At 39.1% G+C, this 16,611-nt stretch overlaps 1 protein-coding gene across 1 annotated transcript in view; it reads right to left on the reverse strand.

Moving 5' to 3' along the window:
- Positions 1–16,611, reverse strand: part of LOC137436513 (glutamate receptor-interacting protein 2) — a 535,867-nt gene that overhangs the window by 120,040 nt on the left and 399,216 nt on the right. The window contains exons 13-14 of the mRNA XM_068130374.2: positions 12,795–12,875; positions 2,028–2,097 (exon numbers count right to left, since the gene is read on the reverse strand). Coding sequence (XP_067986475.2) covers positions 2,028–2,097; positions 12,795–12,875 — 151 coding nt within the window. The remainder of the gene's footprint in view (positions 1–2,027; positions 2,098–12,794; positions 12,876–16,611) is intronic.

Raw genomic sequence — 16,611 nt, forward strand, 5'->3', positions numbered from 1 at the left:
GAGAGAGAGAAGGGAGAGAGAGAGAGAAGGGAGGGAGAGAAGGGAGAGAGAGAGAAGGGAGAGAGAGAAGGGAGAGAGAGAGAAGGGAGGGAGAGAAGGGAGAGAGAGAGAAGGGAGAGAGAGAGAAGAGGGAGAGAGAGAGAAGGGAGAGAGAGAAGGGAGAGGGAGAGAAGGGAGAGAGAGAGAAGGGAGAGAGAGAAGGGAGAGAGAGAGAAGGGAGAGAGAGAGAAGGGAGAGAGAGAGAAGGGAGAGAGAGAAGGGAGAGAGAGAGAAGGGAGAGAGAGAGAGAAGGGAGAGAGAGAGAAGGGAGAGAGAGAGAAGGGAGAGAGAGAGAAGGGAGAGAGAGAGAGAAGGGAGAGAGAGAGAAGGGAGAGAGAGAGAGAAGGGAGAGAGAGAGAGAGAGAGAGAAGCAAGGAAGAGGGAAGGGAGAGGGAAGGGAGAAAGAGGAGAGGGAAAGAGAGAGGGGTTGGAGAGAGAGAAGGGGGGGGGGGGAATGGGGAGGAATGGGGATCACCATCACACTTAAGGTCCTCGATCACAATCACGAAGACTTGGTGATGGAGGAACTTGACGAAAAAAGATGCGAGTCTCATGAGAACTTCCTGCCACGATACTGGAAGTATTTAGGGTTGCTGAAGCTCTCGAGGAAGTGAAGCGTTATGCATGTGCTCATGGCATTTAATTCCATGATGCATTTATCAGGTTGGAAGGGTCTTGTTTTGGTCTATTGTTATGCCTGTCCGCAACCCTACCTCCTGGTTCGTGGGGGGTAGTAAGGCAGAGGTAATGTATTTTTTATGTTGAAGGTTCCAGTCACGCACTATATAGTCCTTAACGAGTGGACAGAAATTACTGCTCACAGATCGCACAGTTTCGGCTGCTGTGCACTGCGAACTGTGACTTACTGCTCTATCAAGCTCGGAGGGTTAATCCCATATTAAACTGACTCGATTTGCACGGTCACAGCAAGTAAACGAATATATGGTGTGCCGTCCTGACAAGCTCATAACAAGTACAAAAACATGGTCAGCAACTCCACTGCCCTTTACTGATGACTTTTAAATCTGCGGTCTTTAAAATAGACTCGAGTGTGTGCTGCTGAAACTATCTGGGCAGGAAGTGAAGCGATATATATATATATATATGAATGATCGTTTTCAGGCCATTTTTCCCCTCTAGAGCGAGGGTTAGCCTTGCAGGCCCCATGACAATCATGGTTCCCTGTTTGAGGCAGTTTTTTTTTTATGGCCGGATGCCCTTCCTGACGCCAACCTAGTCGCCTCTTACGATGCGCAGGGATACGGTGTACCTATTCTAAATTGGGGTACACACCGGGATCAATTGGGGTACACCTAGCCCCCGCTAATTTCACCCCAATTCCACTTTTTTGAAATACCAACTTCTGACCTGGAAGTCCTTGGTGTCCTTGTGTTTTATACTTCTCCCACCCCCCCCCCCCCCCACCCCCTTCCCACGCCCCCACCCCCTTCCCACGCCTCCTCCCCCCAAGCCCTCTCCCTCCCACACATCTCCCTGCTCTCAAATGTTGTGTTTGTGTGCTTCCCCTTCTCTCCCCATCTTGTCTTCCGCTCCCTCTTTTTATATATTTTGCTTGTCTGGTTGATTTGTTTGTGAAGTAAATGTCAGCTCTTTCACGAGCCTCGATTCAGTATACAAAAAAAAAAAAAATTCATCCCAGCAATCTGGTACTCAATTTGTCGACCTCAGAAGGATGACGGGCTGAGTCAACCCCCCTGGCGTTAATTCAGCGATCGACCGGGATTCGAACTCAGGATCCTAGGATCCCAAGCCGGCACCCTAACCGCTAAGCCAAAACATATATATTGCTTGTTGTTGTTTATTTGCATCTCCACAATTATAAAAAGGAGCCCTCAATTTATCCATGAAAGAGTTGAAGGAACCGATGAAACATGCGGTTAAATTACCCCCATAAACTGAAAGAATTTTTAAAATCCAAATCCAGAGTGACCATAAAAATTAGAAACAACTCCAGAAATCAACCAAACCTGTGGGCGATGCTTCCTTTCTGAATGTCCGAGATGATAAGTGGATCTCCAAACTTCCTTCTTGCTGGTGCTGCAAATTCCAATCACAAAAACCACTTTAGTTTTACTAAATACTGATGCAGAAACCTATAAGATAAAAACATTGGGTCATGTATGCAAATCAATGCTTTTATATCTGTTTTCTTATGAAGAAGTCATTCCTTGCCTCTAACCCTGAGGGGGACATTCGTGTGTAACAACTTGATTTCAATTGCCATGTGACATGTATTTTTCATTTATTTTCAATTAAGGATGTCGATAGATATAGGTTATAAAATGATCGATATTGTAAAAAAGGAACCGTGTCTATTTGTCGTGCAATAACTTGAAACCTGATTCATGTATTTCAATGAAACCAACAAGGGTGGATTCAGGGAACTCCCAGGGACGTTTGTGATGCAAAAAAAAGGGGGTAAAAAAAGAAAGGTTTGTGTGTGGGAACATGAGCACACGTGGCGAAACTGCAAACGCCAACTTGCGATGCCGGTTATCCCCACATGGAGGGCAGGATCTCCCAGGAATCCGTTTTTGTTCTTCCTCCATAAATTAGCCATCGCATCAAAGATTGATCATCCCATCAGTGAAGTGGCGGGTCTTATATGCCAGTTTATATTAAATTTAATCCATAAGTAACGATGCAAGTTTTAATCCACAATTTCCTTGTCGTCATCTAACCTCTGATTCCATCACCACTCTTAGGCTCTCTCGTGGAAGTTTTGTAAATCTGGGAAGTTTCTCCAGCTTGAAGCATCCACATATACTATCAATATTATGATATGCTTGTATTCTTGCTCATCTCGTTACTCTCTGTTAGTTTCTTTTTTTTTGTGATATATCTTACTATAATTCACCAAATGTCCGTCCGTCTGTCTGTCCGTTCGAAGGTACCGCAAAAACGACTGAACCGATCTAACGATATTTTGGGTGGTTAATCCTGGGATCCCCTGGAGTAAAATAGGCGATATTGTTTTTTCCAATTTCAGCTTTAGTCTCCAGCATTCTCATGTTTGGACTCCCGCATAACATTCGCGTTCGCATAACGTTCATTGTGACGATGTTTTCATTGTGACGATGTTGTTTTCCCGGGTGCCGCACAAACGGCTGCACCGATCACTGCACGGCTGCATCGATCGGACTCGGCGACCTCGGACAAAGACCTTTTTTAAGGACACGGGTTGAATCCCTGCTGGAGAGAATTCCAACCCCCTCCCCGCCATCACGGCCGTCTCGCCAACTCACAATCCCACGAGATATGCGGAAAGGACGACCCAAAACCAATATAAACATCATTCGTATATAAACATCATTAAAAGTAAATAATGACCTCGGCCAAAGTTCAAACGACGTTTAATCTCTACATGAGAGAATTCCACATAGCTATTTGGGTGGTGTATACGCTAACAGATCGCTGTCTCCATCGATCTTGCCAAGGCCGTAACACCTATCAGCTCAAAATCCTTTTAACTGTCGATTTGGTACAGTTACACGTATCGGGAATTTGGTACACGCATCGGGAGTACATACGACATAGCGATTGTGAACACGATTATCGATCACGATTCACGGTCACGATCATCACGATCATCGTGCATCGATCACGATTTGAAACACGATGGAATAATATTTACCGATATGAACAGTGATGTTGAAATTGTTGAAATTCTAAAGATACTGTTTAGATGTGATTTGATGATTTACGTGTGATATGATATAACGGATGTTTATATAAATCGTTAAAAAAAAAAAAAAAACCTTTAATTTCTGATATTTTGCCTTTTCATTTGGGCCTCCCAATTGGAGCCCCGCCCATAGGGCGGGTACCGTTGCTGGTTGTTATAAATTTGATTTGTAAACAAAAACGAAATGTGTTGTCCAAAAATTGGAAAAAACACTACTTTTAATTGCGGATCATATCAATGACATGGACACGTGAAAAGACATTGCATGTTGTTTGAACCCCATCACCATTCTCTCGTGCGCTGACATTATAACAGCCTGTGTCTGTGTATGCAATGTCTACATAATATAAGAATGGTATAACAAACAATGTTATCGCTGCTCAAGCAGCAAGCTTAGTTCAAACCAGAACCTCCATTTCCGCATTTTAGCAATTACCAATCCAACAAGTCAATTATGTTTTCGTTGTCTTTGACTTCTCCAAGTTTGTTTGCACTTGTCTTTGCCAAAATACTCCTCTTCACTAAATATCAGGGCTGACAAGATGGCCTAGACTCCCTGGAGGTAAGCACACTCCTCTAAGCTGTCGAGCCTGGGTTTGAATCCCGACCCAGCTATAAACTGCCATCCCAGTGTTTCACAGGCAGGGTGCTTCATCAATGTGTGTGCCGTCCCTCGGATGGACATTAAACGACGTCCAGTCTGCCAGCATCCCACGGTATCCTTCGCGAAGAGTAGGCAAGCTATCGCCGGCACCATGGCCATATGCCCAATTCCTGCCCTAACCAGAAGAGGCCAATGCGGCAGCGACACAGCTGTTCTCTCAGCCAATAATGCTATCCCACTACCCTACCAACTAGATGGTATTCATCGAATACTTGCCCTGCGCAGTCAACTTGGTGTGAGCCAACTCTTCTGTTTTTGAACGTTTCTTTTTTTTTGATCCAATATGGCTGCCAGACCATGTGAGCGATGACATCATAAATTTATATTCTCTAAATAATTGTTGCATAGATCATGCTCAATAAATTTCAAACTGATCAGACTAAGTGTTGTCCCTGTCGAATTATGACGTCATAATTATGGCACCAATGACGTCATGGTTAACAACACCTATTCCCCATACGGAGTTATTTACAATGAGCCACGTTCCAATTTTTTCCCATAGAGCGGTTTTGGAGATATGGAGGTGCAACGTTTTTCGGTTTTTCCAAGATGGTGCCTGTAACACATGACCTATGATGTCATGATGATCATTAAAATATTATAAAGGAGGAGGCGCTCCTATGGTGAAAATTTTGTGTCCATCAGACCAACAGTTGCTGAAAAAATGTAATAATGATCGGATGGATAAGTGTTATATTTATCGAATTATGACGTCATAACGAAGGCACCGATGACATCATCATTAACATATCTTATTCCCCATGGGGAGTCGGTGACAATGAGCCAGGTCTCAATTTTTTCCATGGATTGGTTTCAGAGATAAAGAGGTGCGAAATTTTCCAAGATGGCGCCTGTACCATGTGACCCATGACGTCATATTAATCATTAAAATAATCTAAAGGGGGAGGCCCTCCTTTGGTGAAAATTTCATGTCAATCGGACCCATGGTTACCGAGAAAATGAATTTTTAAAATGCAGACATGGCACACACTTTACTTTACTGAAATGCAGACACGTACGTCGGTACCTGAATGCTTAACCCCGCTTTTCGCTTCGCAAGCGCAGGGTAATAATGCTACCCTCCCACGCCGCCCCCCCACCCCCTTCCACACACACACACACACACACACACACACACACACACACACACACACACACACACACACACACACACACACACACACACACACTCATACATACATACTAATGCACACACACGTGGTGCGCCAACTGGCTTTTAGATTCTGCTTTTAGACTTCAGGTCAAAAGGTCAAGGTCACCTAAAATCGGCAATTTGTTTTTTTTAGCTGTTTTTGTCAGGTTTAGCATATGGAAGAAGAAGTGGACAGGCTTTGATTTTGTCGATGCGTTCTATAGTAAGGGAAACATATGAAAATCTGTTAACTAAATTGTTACCAAAAAATTTCTTCACCAATATGTTTGTAAAGGTGTGTAATAACATGTGTTAAAATGTTGAAGGTCAACTCCCGTGGGAAACCCAGAAAAAAAGCTGTTGAATTCGGGTACCGAAAAATTATTTTCGAGAATTTTTATTTTTTTTAATCGGCCCTTAAGTAACTTATGAGGGGTCAAATAAGGGTTTTTCATGATTCTGAGTTGATTGTTAACATTTATATTTCACCACAGACACTCCTTTGTGGAAAAATAATTTCTAAATATATCTCATTTTCTACTTTGCAGGACATGTAGTCCAGCAATATGGATGAAGACGTTACTCCACCTGTGCTCAATTGCTTCATCTGTGCACGCTCGCATACACCAGCTGAAAGGCTCATACAGGCAACTCCAAAGGGATACTCAACTTTATTGAAACAAGCAGAAACTGTCGAAAATGTTACTGTTGTGGAACGTATGAAGGAGGCTCAAAAGGAAGGAAAACTGAGGTACCACCAGAAGTGTAAAAATGATCTGTACAACAACTTTGTTGCAACCACCAAGAAGTCAGCTCAAGCATCAAAGGCAGAGAAAGAGTCATCAAAGTTGAAGAGAAGACGCACTACTTGTGAGTTCAGTTCATCAACTGGCTGCAGTTCTAGAAGATCACAGTCAGTTGACCTCCTGTATAAGGATGTATGCATTCTTTGCAACCAACCAGCCCAGCTCTACAAAAATAATCCAGCACAAGCTAGAAAGAAATACAGAGTGCCAGATAATTTGACTGCAGATACACTGAAGGCAAACTTGCTGAAGACAGCACGGAGTCGCGGGGATGACTGGGGCACTGAAGTCACTGGACGCCTGGAAGGGATCAACGACTTGGTAGCAGAAGAAACACTGTACCATTTGCGATGCAAACTTATGTTTGCGAGAGGTGACAGTTTGTCCAAGACTGATGAGGAAGGAAAAAGGAAGAGAGGACAGAGGAGTATTGATGAGGAGCGAGAGGCAGTTTTTATTGAATTCTGCGAATGGTTAGACTCAGAATTAGAGCATGGGGGTAATGAACATGGACCAAGTCCATGAAAAGCTGCAGGAGTTTGATCAGTCACCAGAGAAGAGCCTTTCTTATTCAAAGCATTGGCTAAAGATAAAACTTCTAGAGAAATACGAAGACACCTTGTATTTCACAACACAGGAAAGAAGGGCAGATGTACTCTGTCTCAAAGATGGCACCGACAATATTCTGCAAGGGCATCATGCTAATCTTGACCATGGAGATGAGAAGACTCAGATCATAAAGACGGCACTCAAGTTCATATCCAATGATATTGCCTTGATTGATTTAGGTCCAAAGTCATACCCCACCACACACAGTATGACTGACATCGATAGTCAGCTGACACTTGTTCCTGCAAGCCTTCAGATGTTCTTGAGACCGATTGTCAAGACAGACGAAAGAGTTGCCGTTTGGGGGCAGAATTTTATTAAGGCCTGTCGACCTCGGTCTGGAGTATTGCCACACCAAATGGGGCTTGCCATACAACTTGATCATAGATTTGGGTCAAAATGGATGCTCAACAAGTTCCACCGGCTGGGATACACTGAGTCTTACACGGAGACACAAAACTACAAATACTGCTTCCTTAATAGTAGGAGTGGAGATGATGTTCCAGATACTTCTGGCACTCTTGACACCATTGTGGAGGAAACCGATGAACAGATCAATGATGAGGTTGTGGTTGATGCTGCGCTTGAGGATAAATCAGTGATGACAGCCAAAGTGCCAGCCAGTGAAAGTGAATTGTCAAGTAATGATCAGGTGGTCTTTATGGAGGTTGGGGAAACAAACAATGCAGTCACTCAGTTTGTTGGAGACAATATAGATTTAAACATTGTCTCTATTCACGGAAACACTCCCTTTCACTCAATGGGTTGGATCGAAGTCACCTCTCCGGCACCACCTTTGCCAGATCCACAGACAACAGCAGCTTTCCCCCGGGTGAAGTTGAAGGCACTCGACAAAGCTAAGATCCTGAGAGGAACTGAAGTAAAGATTATTCCATTTACGAACAGGAAACAGAAAGGAATGAACGCGATCATGTTTCTCCCCCTCGCTGAGCTTTCCTCCTCCCTGGCTCATGATCAGCCACTCCTCACCCAGGTGACACACTCTGGGCAGCGGGGTGGGTGATCAAACCAGCGACTCTACCTCCAACAGAGGGTGCAGCTGCACAACATTCACTCCGTGCCTACCTGCAGACCCGGGACTGGATCCTTCTACAGAGCATGTCTCTGAACCCCAGTGACTATGGATGGACAATAGGTGTGCATGGGTATGAGCCAGTTCCAACACTGGACCCCACGGCTCCTGAGGAGCTATTGCAGTTCACGAGCTGTAATTGTCATGGAGATTGCAGCAACCGGCGATGCAGCTGCAAGAAGAATGGGGTCACGTGCATCTCGGCCTGTGGAGTCTGTAATGGCATTACATGCAGAAACTGCAGTCATGATGTTGTTGAGTCTGAAGAAGACATAGACAATGACTGTTGAAACTTCTGACATTGTGAATGAGAAATAACTCTTGAGTATTATATATGTATGTGAAATAAAAGCTACTTTGTGTGTAAATGTAAAAGTGAAAATATAAATGTTAACAATCAACTCAGAATCATGAAAAACCCTTATTTGACCCCTCATAAGTTACTTAAGGGCCGATTAAAAAAAATAAAAATTCTCGAAAATAATTTTTCGGTACCCGAATTCAACAGCTTTTTTTCTGGGTTTCCCACGGGAGTTGAACTTCAACATTTTAACACATGTTATTACACACCTTTACAAACATATTGGTGAAGAAATTTTTTGGTAACAATTTAGTTAACAGATTTGTGAAATATCTCATAAAATGCCCTTACTACTAGTGGACATTTTAATTCAGCATGAAACTTTAAAAAATGTTTATTTTGCAAGTTGGAAATATTGTACAAACACATACATACACACATATGTACATACATACATACACACATACATGCATGTATATACATACATACATACACATATACATACATACATGCATATACACACATACATACATATCCACACAAACATACATACATGCATATACACACATACATACATACATACATACATACATACATGCATATATATACATACATACATACACATATACATACATACATGCATATACACACATACATACATATTACATATCCACACAAACATACATACATGCATATACACACATACATACATATCCACACAAACATACATACATGCATATACACATACATACATACATACATACTGTACATACACATAGGGTGTTAAAAAGTTAAAAGTAACAATGCATTGAGCAATATATTTAGGTATCATGTGTTTGTTAATGTTAAAATTAAAATGCGATTAATGTTAAAATTAAATGTTGAATTAAAATATTAAAATTAAAATGCGATTAATGTTAAAATTAAATGTTGAATTAAAATATTAAAATTAAAATGCGATTAATGTTAAAATTAAATGTTGAATTAAAATATTAAATTTAAAATGCGATTAATGTTAAAATTAAATGTTGAATTAAAATATTAAAATTAAAATGCGATTAATGTTAAAATTAAATGTTGAATTAAAATATTAAAATTAAAATGCGATTAATGTTAAAATTAAATGTTGAATTAAAATATTAATATTAAAATGCGATTAATGTTAAAATTAAATGTTGAATTAAAATATTAAAATTAAAATGCGATTAATGTTAAAATTAAATGTTGAATTAAAATATTAAAATTAAAATGCGATTAATGTTAAAATTAAATGTTGAATTAAAATATTAAAATTAAAATGCGATTAATGTTAAAATTAAATGTTGAATTAAAATATTAAAATTAAAATGCGATTAATGTTAAAATTAAATGTTGAATTAAAATATTAAAATTAAAATGCGATTAATGTTAAAATTAAATGTTGAATTAAAATATTAAAATTAAAATGCGATTAATGTTAAAATTAAATGTTGAATTAAAATATTAAAATTAAAATGCGATTAATGTTAAAATTAAATGTTGAATTAAAATATTAAAATTAAAATGCGATTAATGTTAAAATTAAATGTTGAATTAAAATATTAAAATTAAAATGCGATTTTTTTTAATTTTTTTTTTGTTGTATTTGACAATAAACGATTTTCTCTGTAAGGCTTGTCTTTTTGCACAAGACATGTTATGTTTCTACAGCATTGCTTATTTTGAAGGACCCCATATGTAAGAGTGACTTGTTTGTGTGTGAAGCCATTTCTATGATTGTTTTATTGTTAAAATTAAATGTTGAATTAAAATATAAAAATTAAAATGCGATTAATGTTAAAATTAAATGTTGAATTAAAATATTAAAATTAAAATGCGATTAATGTTAAAATTAAATGTTGAATTAAAATATTAAAATTAAAATGCGATTAATGTTAAAATTAAATGTTGAATTAAAATATTAAAATTAAAATGCGATTAATATTAAAATTAAATGTTGAATTAAAATATTAAAATTAAAATGCGATTAATGTTAAAATTAAATGTTGAATTAAAATATTAAAATTAAAATGCGATTAATGTTAAAATTTAATGTTGAATTAAAATATTAAAATTAAAATGCGATTAATGTTAAAATTAAATGTTGAATTAAAATATTAATATTAAAATGCGATTAATGTTAAAATTAAATGTTGAATTAAAATATTAAAATTAAAATGCGATTAATGTTAAAATTAAATGTTGAATTAAAATATTAAAATTAAAATGCGATTAATGTTAAAATTAAATGTTGAATTAAAATATTAAAATTAAAATGCGATTAATGTTAAAATTAAATGTTGAATTAAAATATTAGTATTAAAATGCGATTAATGTTAAAATTAAATGTTGAATTAAAATATTAAAATTAAAATGCGATTAATGTTAAAATTAAATGTTGAATTAAAATATTAATATTAAAATGCGATTAATGTTAAAATTAAATGTTGAATTAAAATATTAAAATTAAAATGCGATTAATGTTAAAATTAAATGTTGAATTAAAATATTAAAATTAAAATGCGATTAATGTTAAAATTAAATGTTGAATTAAAATATTAAAATTAAAATGCGATTAATGTTAAAATTAAATGTTGAATTAAAATATTAGTATTAAAATGCGATTAATGTTAAAATTAAATGTTGAATTAAAATATTAAAATTAAAATGCGATTAATGTTAAAATTAAATGTTGAATTAAAATATTAAAATTAAAATGCGATTAATGTTAAAATTAAATGTTGAATTAAAATATTAATATTAAAATGCGATTAATGTTAAAATTAAATGTTGAATTAAAATATTAAAATTAAAATGCGTGCTTGTTTACTTACAGGTAGCATCGACTCACTCAATCGGGATACCCACCATGTCTTTGTTGTATTTGACAATAAATGATTTTCTCTGTAAGGCTTGTCTTTTTGCACAAGACATGTTATGTTTCTACAGCATTGCTTATTTTGAAGGACCCCATATGTAAGAGTGACTTGTTTGTGTGTGAAGCCATTTCTATGATTGTTTTATACATTTCCAGGGTAAGAGAGGGACAGAGCTTGGCTTATGGGTCGGCACTTGCGATCAAAAGTGAATCAAACCAATTGCATTTCATTATTGATATCCCGGATGCAGAATGGAAATTTACATACCAACATTCAGCAGTCTGCATGTGACGAGACGGAGTGTAAAGAGTGGTCGCATGAACGTGTGCGACTTCACACAAGTAAATGAGAGGGCCAGTTGGCCCACCATTGCCGTGTTGCACTCTCGAGTTAATTTTTGCTTTGCTTGGAGAGAGAATCGGATTTGCACATCCGAGGGAGAGTGGGATGTCGACCCTCCTGAGTGCAAAGTTACACAGTATCGCCGGGTGGTAGTACTAATCTGACCTGCGTGAATGGTCAGTGGAAATGGCACAAGAGGACTCCGTTTTGCAAGAAACGTCTTTAAAACAGCTGTTCACCACCATCTCTTATCTTCCCCCATCCAAAACCTTGATCTTTTCTACCCCCGCTAATTCACCCCAGATACACTTTTTTTTTTTTTTTAAATTCCAACTTCTTTCCTGGAAGTCCTTGCAGTGTTCATATGTTTTATACCACTCCCACCTCCCCCCAAGCCCTCCCCCTCCCACATTTCTCCCGATGTCCCTGCTCTCAAATGTTGTGTTTGTGTCCTTCCCCCTCTCTCCCCATCTTGTCTACCGCTCCCCTTATTTTTTTGTGTTTTATGTGTCGGTTTCGCTTTTTGTGTGATTATTGTTCGCTCTTTCACGAGCCTCGATCTTGTATACAACAAAAAAAAAAAAAAAAAAAAAGGTGTATAACATCCATATCCGGCCTCGCACGATTTTTTCCTGGGTGTTTCTTCCACCTGCCCATTTTTCCTCCAAGCATCCCTGGACCCTGCTGTTGGAAGCCCTAATTTGAACTACGCGCATGTTTAGAGTACACCTCGCTTATTTCTAGATAAATGTTTCGTGACCAAATGCAGTAAGGAGAAGGGCCATCTTCATAATCCCATGTCTTATTCCATGTGTACATTACATTGATGACTAAACAGCCTTGACACACTATGGCAGTTTATGTGGAAATGTTCTTTCTTTCTCTTCAGTCCCCTAAAAGGGACAAGAGTCCAAGGCTCATGGATTCTGTTGGAGTTTCTTAAGGTTTATAGCCTGTTTTCATTCAATTTCATTTCATTCAATTCCACCAAACTTGGCAAATTCATGAAGAACACACTTCTGCACACTGCGATTGATTAATAGGAAATGGCTGTCGTGGGACTCTCTGTTAACCCTTCTGCCGATGGAAGGTTGCTCAGCCTCCAGTAGTTGTTTTCCAAGTGCGGATTTATGTCTGTCCTGGGATTACTGGCAACATGTAGAATTACCGGAAAGGATACTCACAGCTGAGTTTGATTCCGATGTGAGTTCCCTTCTTCTTTGGCAGCTTGATGTGAAATGTACCACTGCTTGGAACCATGGACTCTGAAAACAGACCACACACCAAATGAGAAGATAACATGCAGAACCATTTTGCAGTTATCTGCTATTATCAGCTCTCTTGACACCTGCTAAACAATCACATGCCGAGTGACTAAGTGACTTAACTGCAGCACAGCTAGAGGGCATTACACTGGCAGGAAGCAAAGTAGATGTGAATAATGCCTTCTGCTTTTAGATGATTTTTAGTGGAAATCTAAAACAACCGAGATGAATCAATTTGCATAACCATTCAGGATGGAGTGTGTGTTGAGTGATCTTGATGGGTTCAGTGATGTGAAAAATGCTCAGCATTACTAACACCACACCACGTATGCTATGCTACCTTTACTATGCTAATTACCTTTCTGATGTGCTGCATACTTTAATTACCTTTTGACAAATCTAGTGGCAAACTGATGAAAATTACAACCTTAAAAGGCAGAAAACAATAATTTAGAAGCTCACAAATCCTTTTTTTTAATGAACGAGATGGTGTGTGTATATACATATACACAGGGTGAGTCAAAAGTAGCGCCCGATTTCTGTTTATATATATTTATTTTTGTCAGTTGATTGTTTGTTTGCCATTTGCATTACAGTGTACAAGAAGGTAGAAATAAATGATTTCATTAAAGGATTCCAGGTAAATTTCTGCAGTGACAGATCCCTCAAAGAAAAAGGGTCCAATTATCCCTAATGGAGATATGGCTGCCCAAACTGTCACGCCAGGTAAATTTACCTCCTTCTCAACTGTCACTCTTGGGTTCTCCGCAGCCCAGTAGACACAATTGTGTCTGTTAATTGTGCCGTTAAGCTTAAAACATGCCTCATCTGACCACCAGATGTTGTCTAGCATTGTGTCCTCTTCGTCAAGTTTAGCTAAGAACTCTTCGCAAAATTGAAGACGGCGGTCGTCATCTCCATCATGAAGGGCATGCAGTAAGCGTGGAATGTAAGGTTTCCAGTTTTTCTGGTAAAGGATATGGATAACACTTGATTGCTTCACTTCCAACTCTGCAGATAAACGGCGAGGTGACTTTTTCGGACTTTGTTCGTCTCCTGATGGCTTATTCAGCCTTAGCTACATTCGTTGCCGGTTTCGGACAACCGGACTTCTTTGCAGTGGCTACTGACCCTGTTGCTTCAAATTTCTCGACAATAAATCGTATGTTTCTTCCCTGGGGTGGGTTAATATCGAATTACTGCGCCAAACGGCGTGCCGCCATCGTTGGTTGTTCATTACATTTGTAGTAATGTTTCACGGCCGCAATGCGTTGATTCATTGAAAGGTAATTCATGGTTCAATTTGGTGCAAATTCAGTAACTTTCCAAACTCTCAGCAATAACCTGCAAAACAAAAACAAAAATAACTAAATTAAGAAAATTAATAATCTGCAAGACAATTATTAACAACATGACATCCCAGAAAGAATCTGACAGCCGAAAAAACAGAAATCGGGCACGGGCGCTACTTTTGACTCACCCTGTATGTATATGTGTGTGTGTGTGTATATATATATATATATATATATATATATATATATATATATATATATATATATATATATATATATATACATTATATATATATATATATATATGTCAGCCATTAGGGTTTTAGCCCCATGACTCAATTGATCATAACATCTGAAATTATATATCGTGCTTCAAAAAACTGATTTGAACTCAACTGCAGGCAGAGGTGAGTGGACAAAATGTGGTTTCGAGGCTCGACGTGCAGGGTGGATCCTTAGCCTAGTAAATTAGTCCTTGAATGAATGTGCCAAACAGTAGATAAAATGCTCTCGACCCACGTACAGGAAAAAAGATGTCATCCAAACGCCTCCTTCACAAAGGGAATAATTAATTATATATCTTCGTAGTGTTTAGTATGTCTCCTAAACCAAGGACGTATCCAATCTTCATCTACCATTTAGCCTAGTGTATAAGAATATTTACTTCGGCCTGCGCTCGGGTCTGATATGTTTAGATAGATAGCCAAAAAAAGCGTAGCCTATCATTATGCTTACATCTTGTTGTCTAAATTTGACCTTCTGTAGGACGGGACAATGGGAGATGTTGTCCTTATGGCCTTGTAGTGCTATGTCTTTAGCGCAGATTCTTGTCTAATATTTTGCTATAAATGAAATGCCTTTCCACTTATTTTTTAGCGAGTGTCTTGAGGAATTGCCCGCTGCGTGTAGGCGGCGCATTCTCGAGCCTCGCTCCACACGTGTGTATATAATCGATTTTATTAAACATTGTTGTTCTTCTTCCTCTGATTCTTCTTCTTCTTCCTTCCCTTGAGGTCTTCGATCTCGACAATTTTGGTGTCAGAAGTGGGATACATCCAAGTGTGCAGACGAGGTGGATCCTCACGTTCCAGGTCGGGAGGGAGGCCTGCCGGCATCTAATTTGGTGGGTACGCATTTTTGCACCTCGAAATTGAAGCCTCCCGCCTTGCTTTGGACACGTGTGGACCTCTGTCGGCTGTACCACCTGGCTTGCATTCCGAACCAAATTTAGTTTAAACCAGAGCAGCAGTGGGTAATGAATCGATTATACAGGGCGCCCGGGATAAGGAGGGGTATCCCTCAGGTAAGCTTCCTGTTCGGGAAGCAGGTAGACCCATATGTGGGTGATAGATAATAGGTATTAAGTTACTCCGGCGTGAGAACTGCGTTTAAGGTTAGGAATCGGGGGGCGACCCGATCTTAGGACTACCAGGAGGGACTAGCCCAAGAAAGGTAGAAAAATGAGTATTTTAAGTTAAGCTACGCACTGGATGTGTTAGAGTTCACAGGTAAGTAGGATTGAAGTGTGCATGAGTGTGCATGAATTTATACTGTATTGTGTATAAGGGAATGAATGATCTGTCATTGCAGCGTGTATTTGTGTTTATTGTGTGTGTGTCATTGATGTGTGTCATTGACTGACAAGGGATTCCCCAAATTGCCTACGGGCGTTGGGCAATCCGGATGAGTAAAATTGACAGGGAATAATGAGTATGTTATGGAGAGCATGTGTAGACAGGGCTTTAAAACAAGTGTTCAATTACATCCCCACATTAACGGCTCTCCAGATGTAGCAAGGGAGAATGGGAGTGAAAGTCAAAAATAATAGGCTGTCAACCGACAGGGTGTTTATTCAACGGCATGGCCGGGGCTTGTATTTGGCCGACGTGGGATGACAGAATGCGTTGAATGAAGGCAAGAATGACATGTGATGCGGACGTGAGTCCAATCGGAAGGATGGATGGTTATGGTTTCACCCGGTCCGTTTATCTGTCTGTCTGTCCGGACACAGAGCTCTTGGGGAGAGCCAGAATGGGTTGGGTTGACCAAGATGAATGTGGACAATATATTAATTGTTTATATTAATCTATTAATCTCTGTATATTAATCTGTAAAAATATATTAATCTCTGTGTGTGTGTGTCCGTATTTGTCTGGCTTTCTGGCTGTCTATGGAGTCATGTCTCTGAACACTGATTTTGAGGGAGTTGCTGGTGCGGACCAAAGCGGTGTCCGCGGTATCTACTGGGGGTCGAATGTCACTCCCTCAGTGTCTGCGAACTTGTCGTTCGGCAGTGTCGAAAGACAGGTTCGATTGTCGGTCTGTCTGCTTGATTTTCGGGTCTCACTCTGAGTATATGGCATATACTCTGAGTATATGGTCGTTTTCTGTTTTGTGCTTTAATGGTGGTTGATTTGACTTCCCTGAAAGGGGGACAATAAATA

The sequence above is a fragment of the Myxine glutinosa genome, chromosome 11 (assembly GCF_964187855.1).
Source record: "Myxine glutinosa chromosome 11, kmMyxGlut1.1, whole genome shotgun sequence".
Lineage (NCBI taxonomy): Eukaryota > Metazoa > Chordata > Myxini > Myxiniformes > Myxinidae > Myxine > Myxine glutinosa.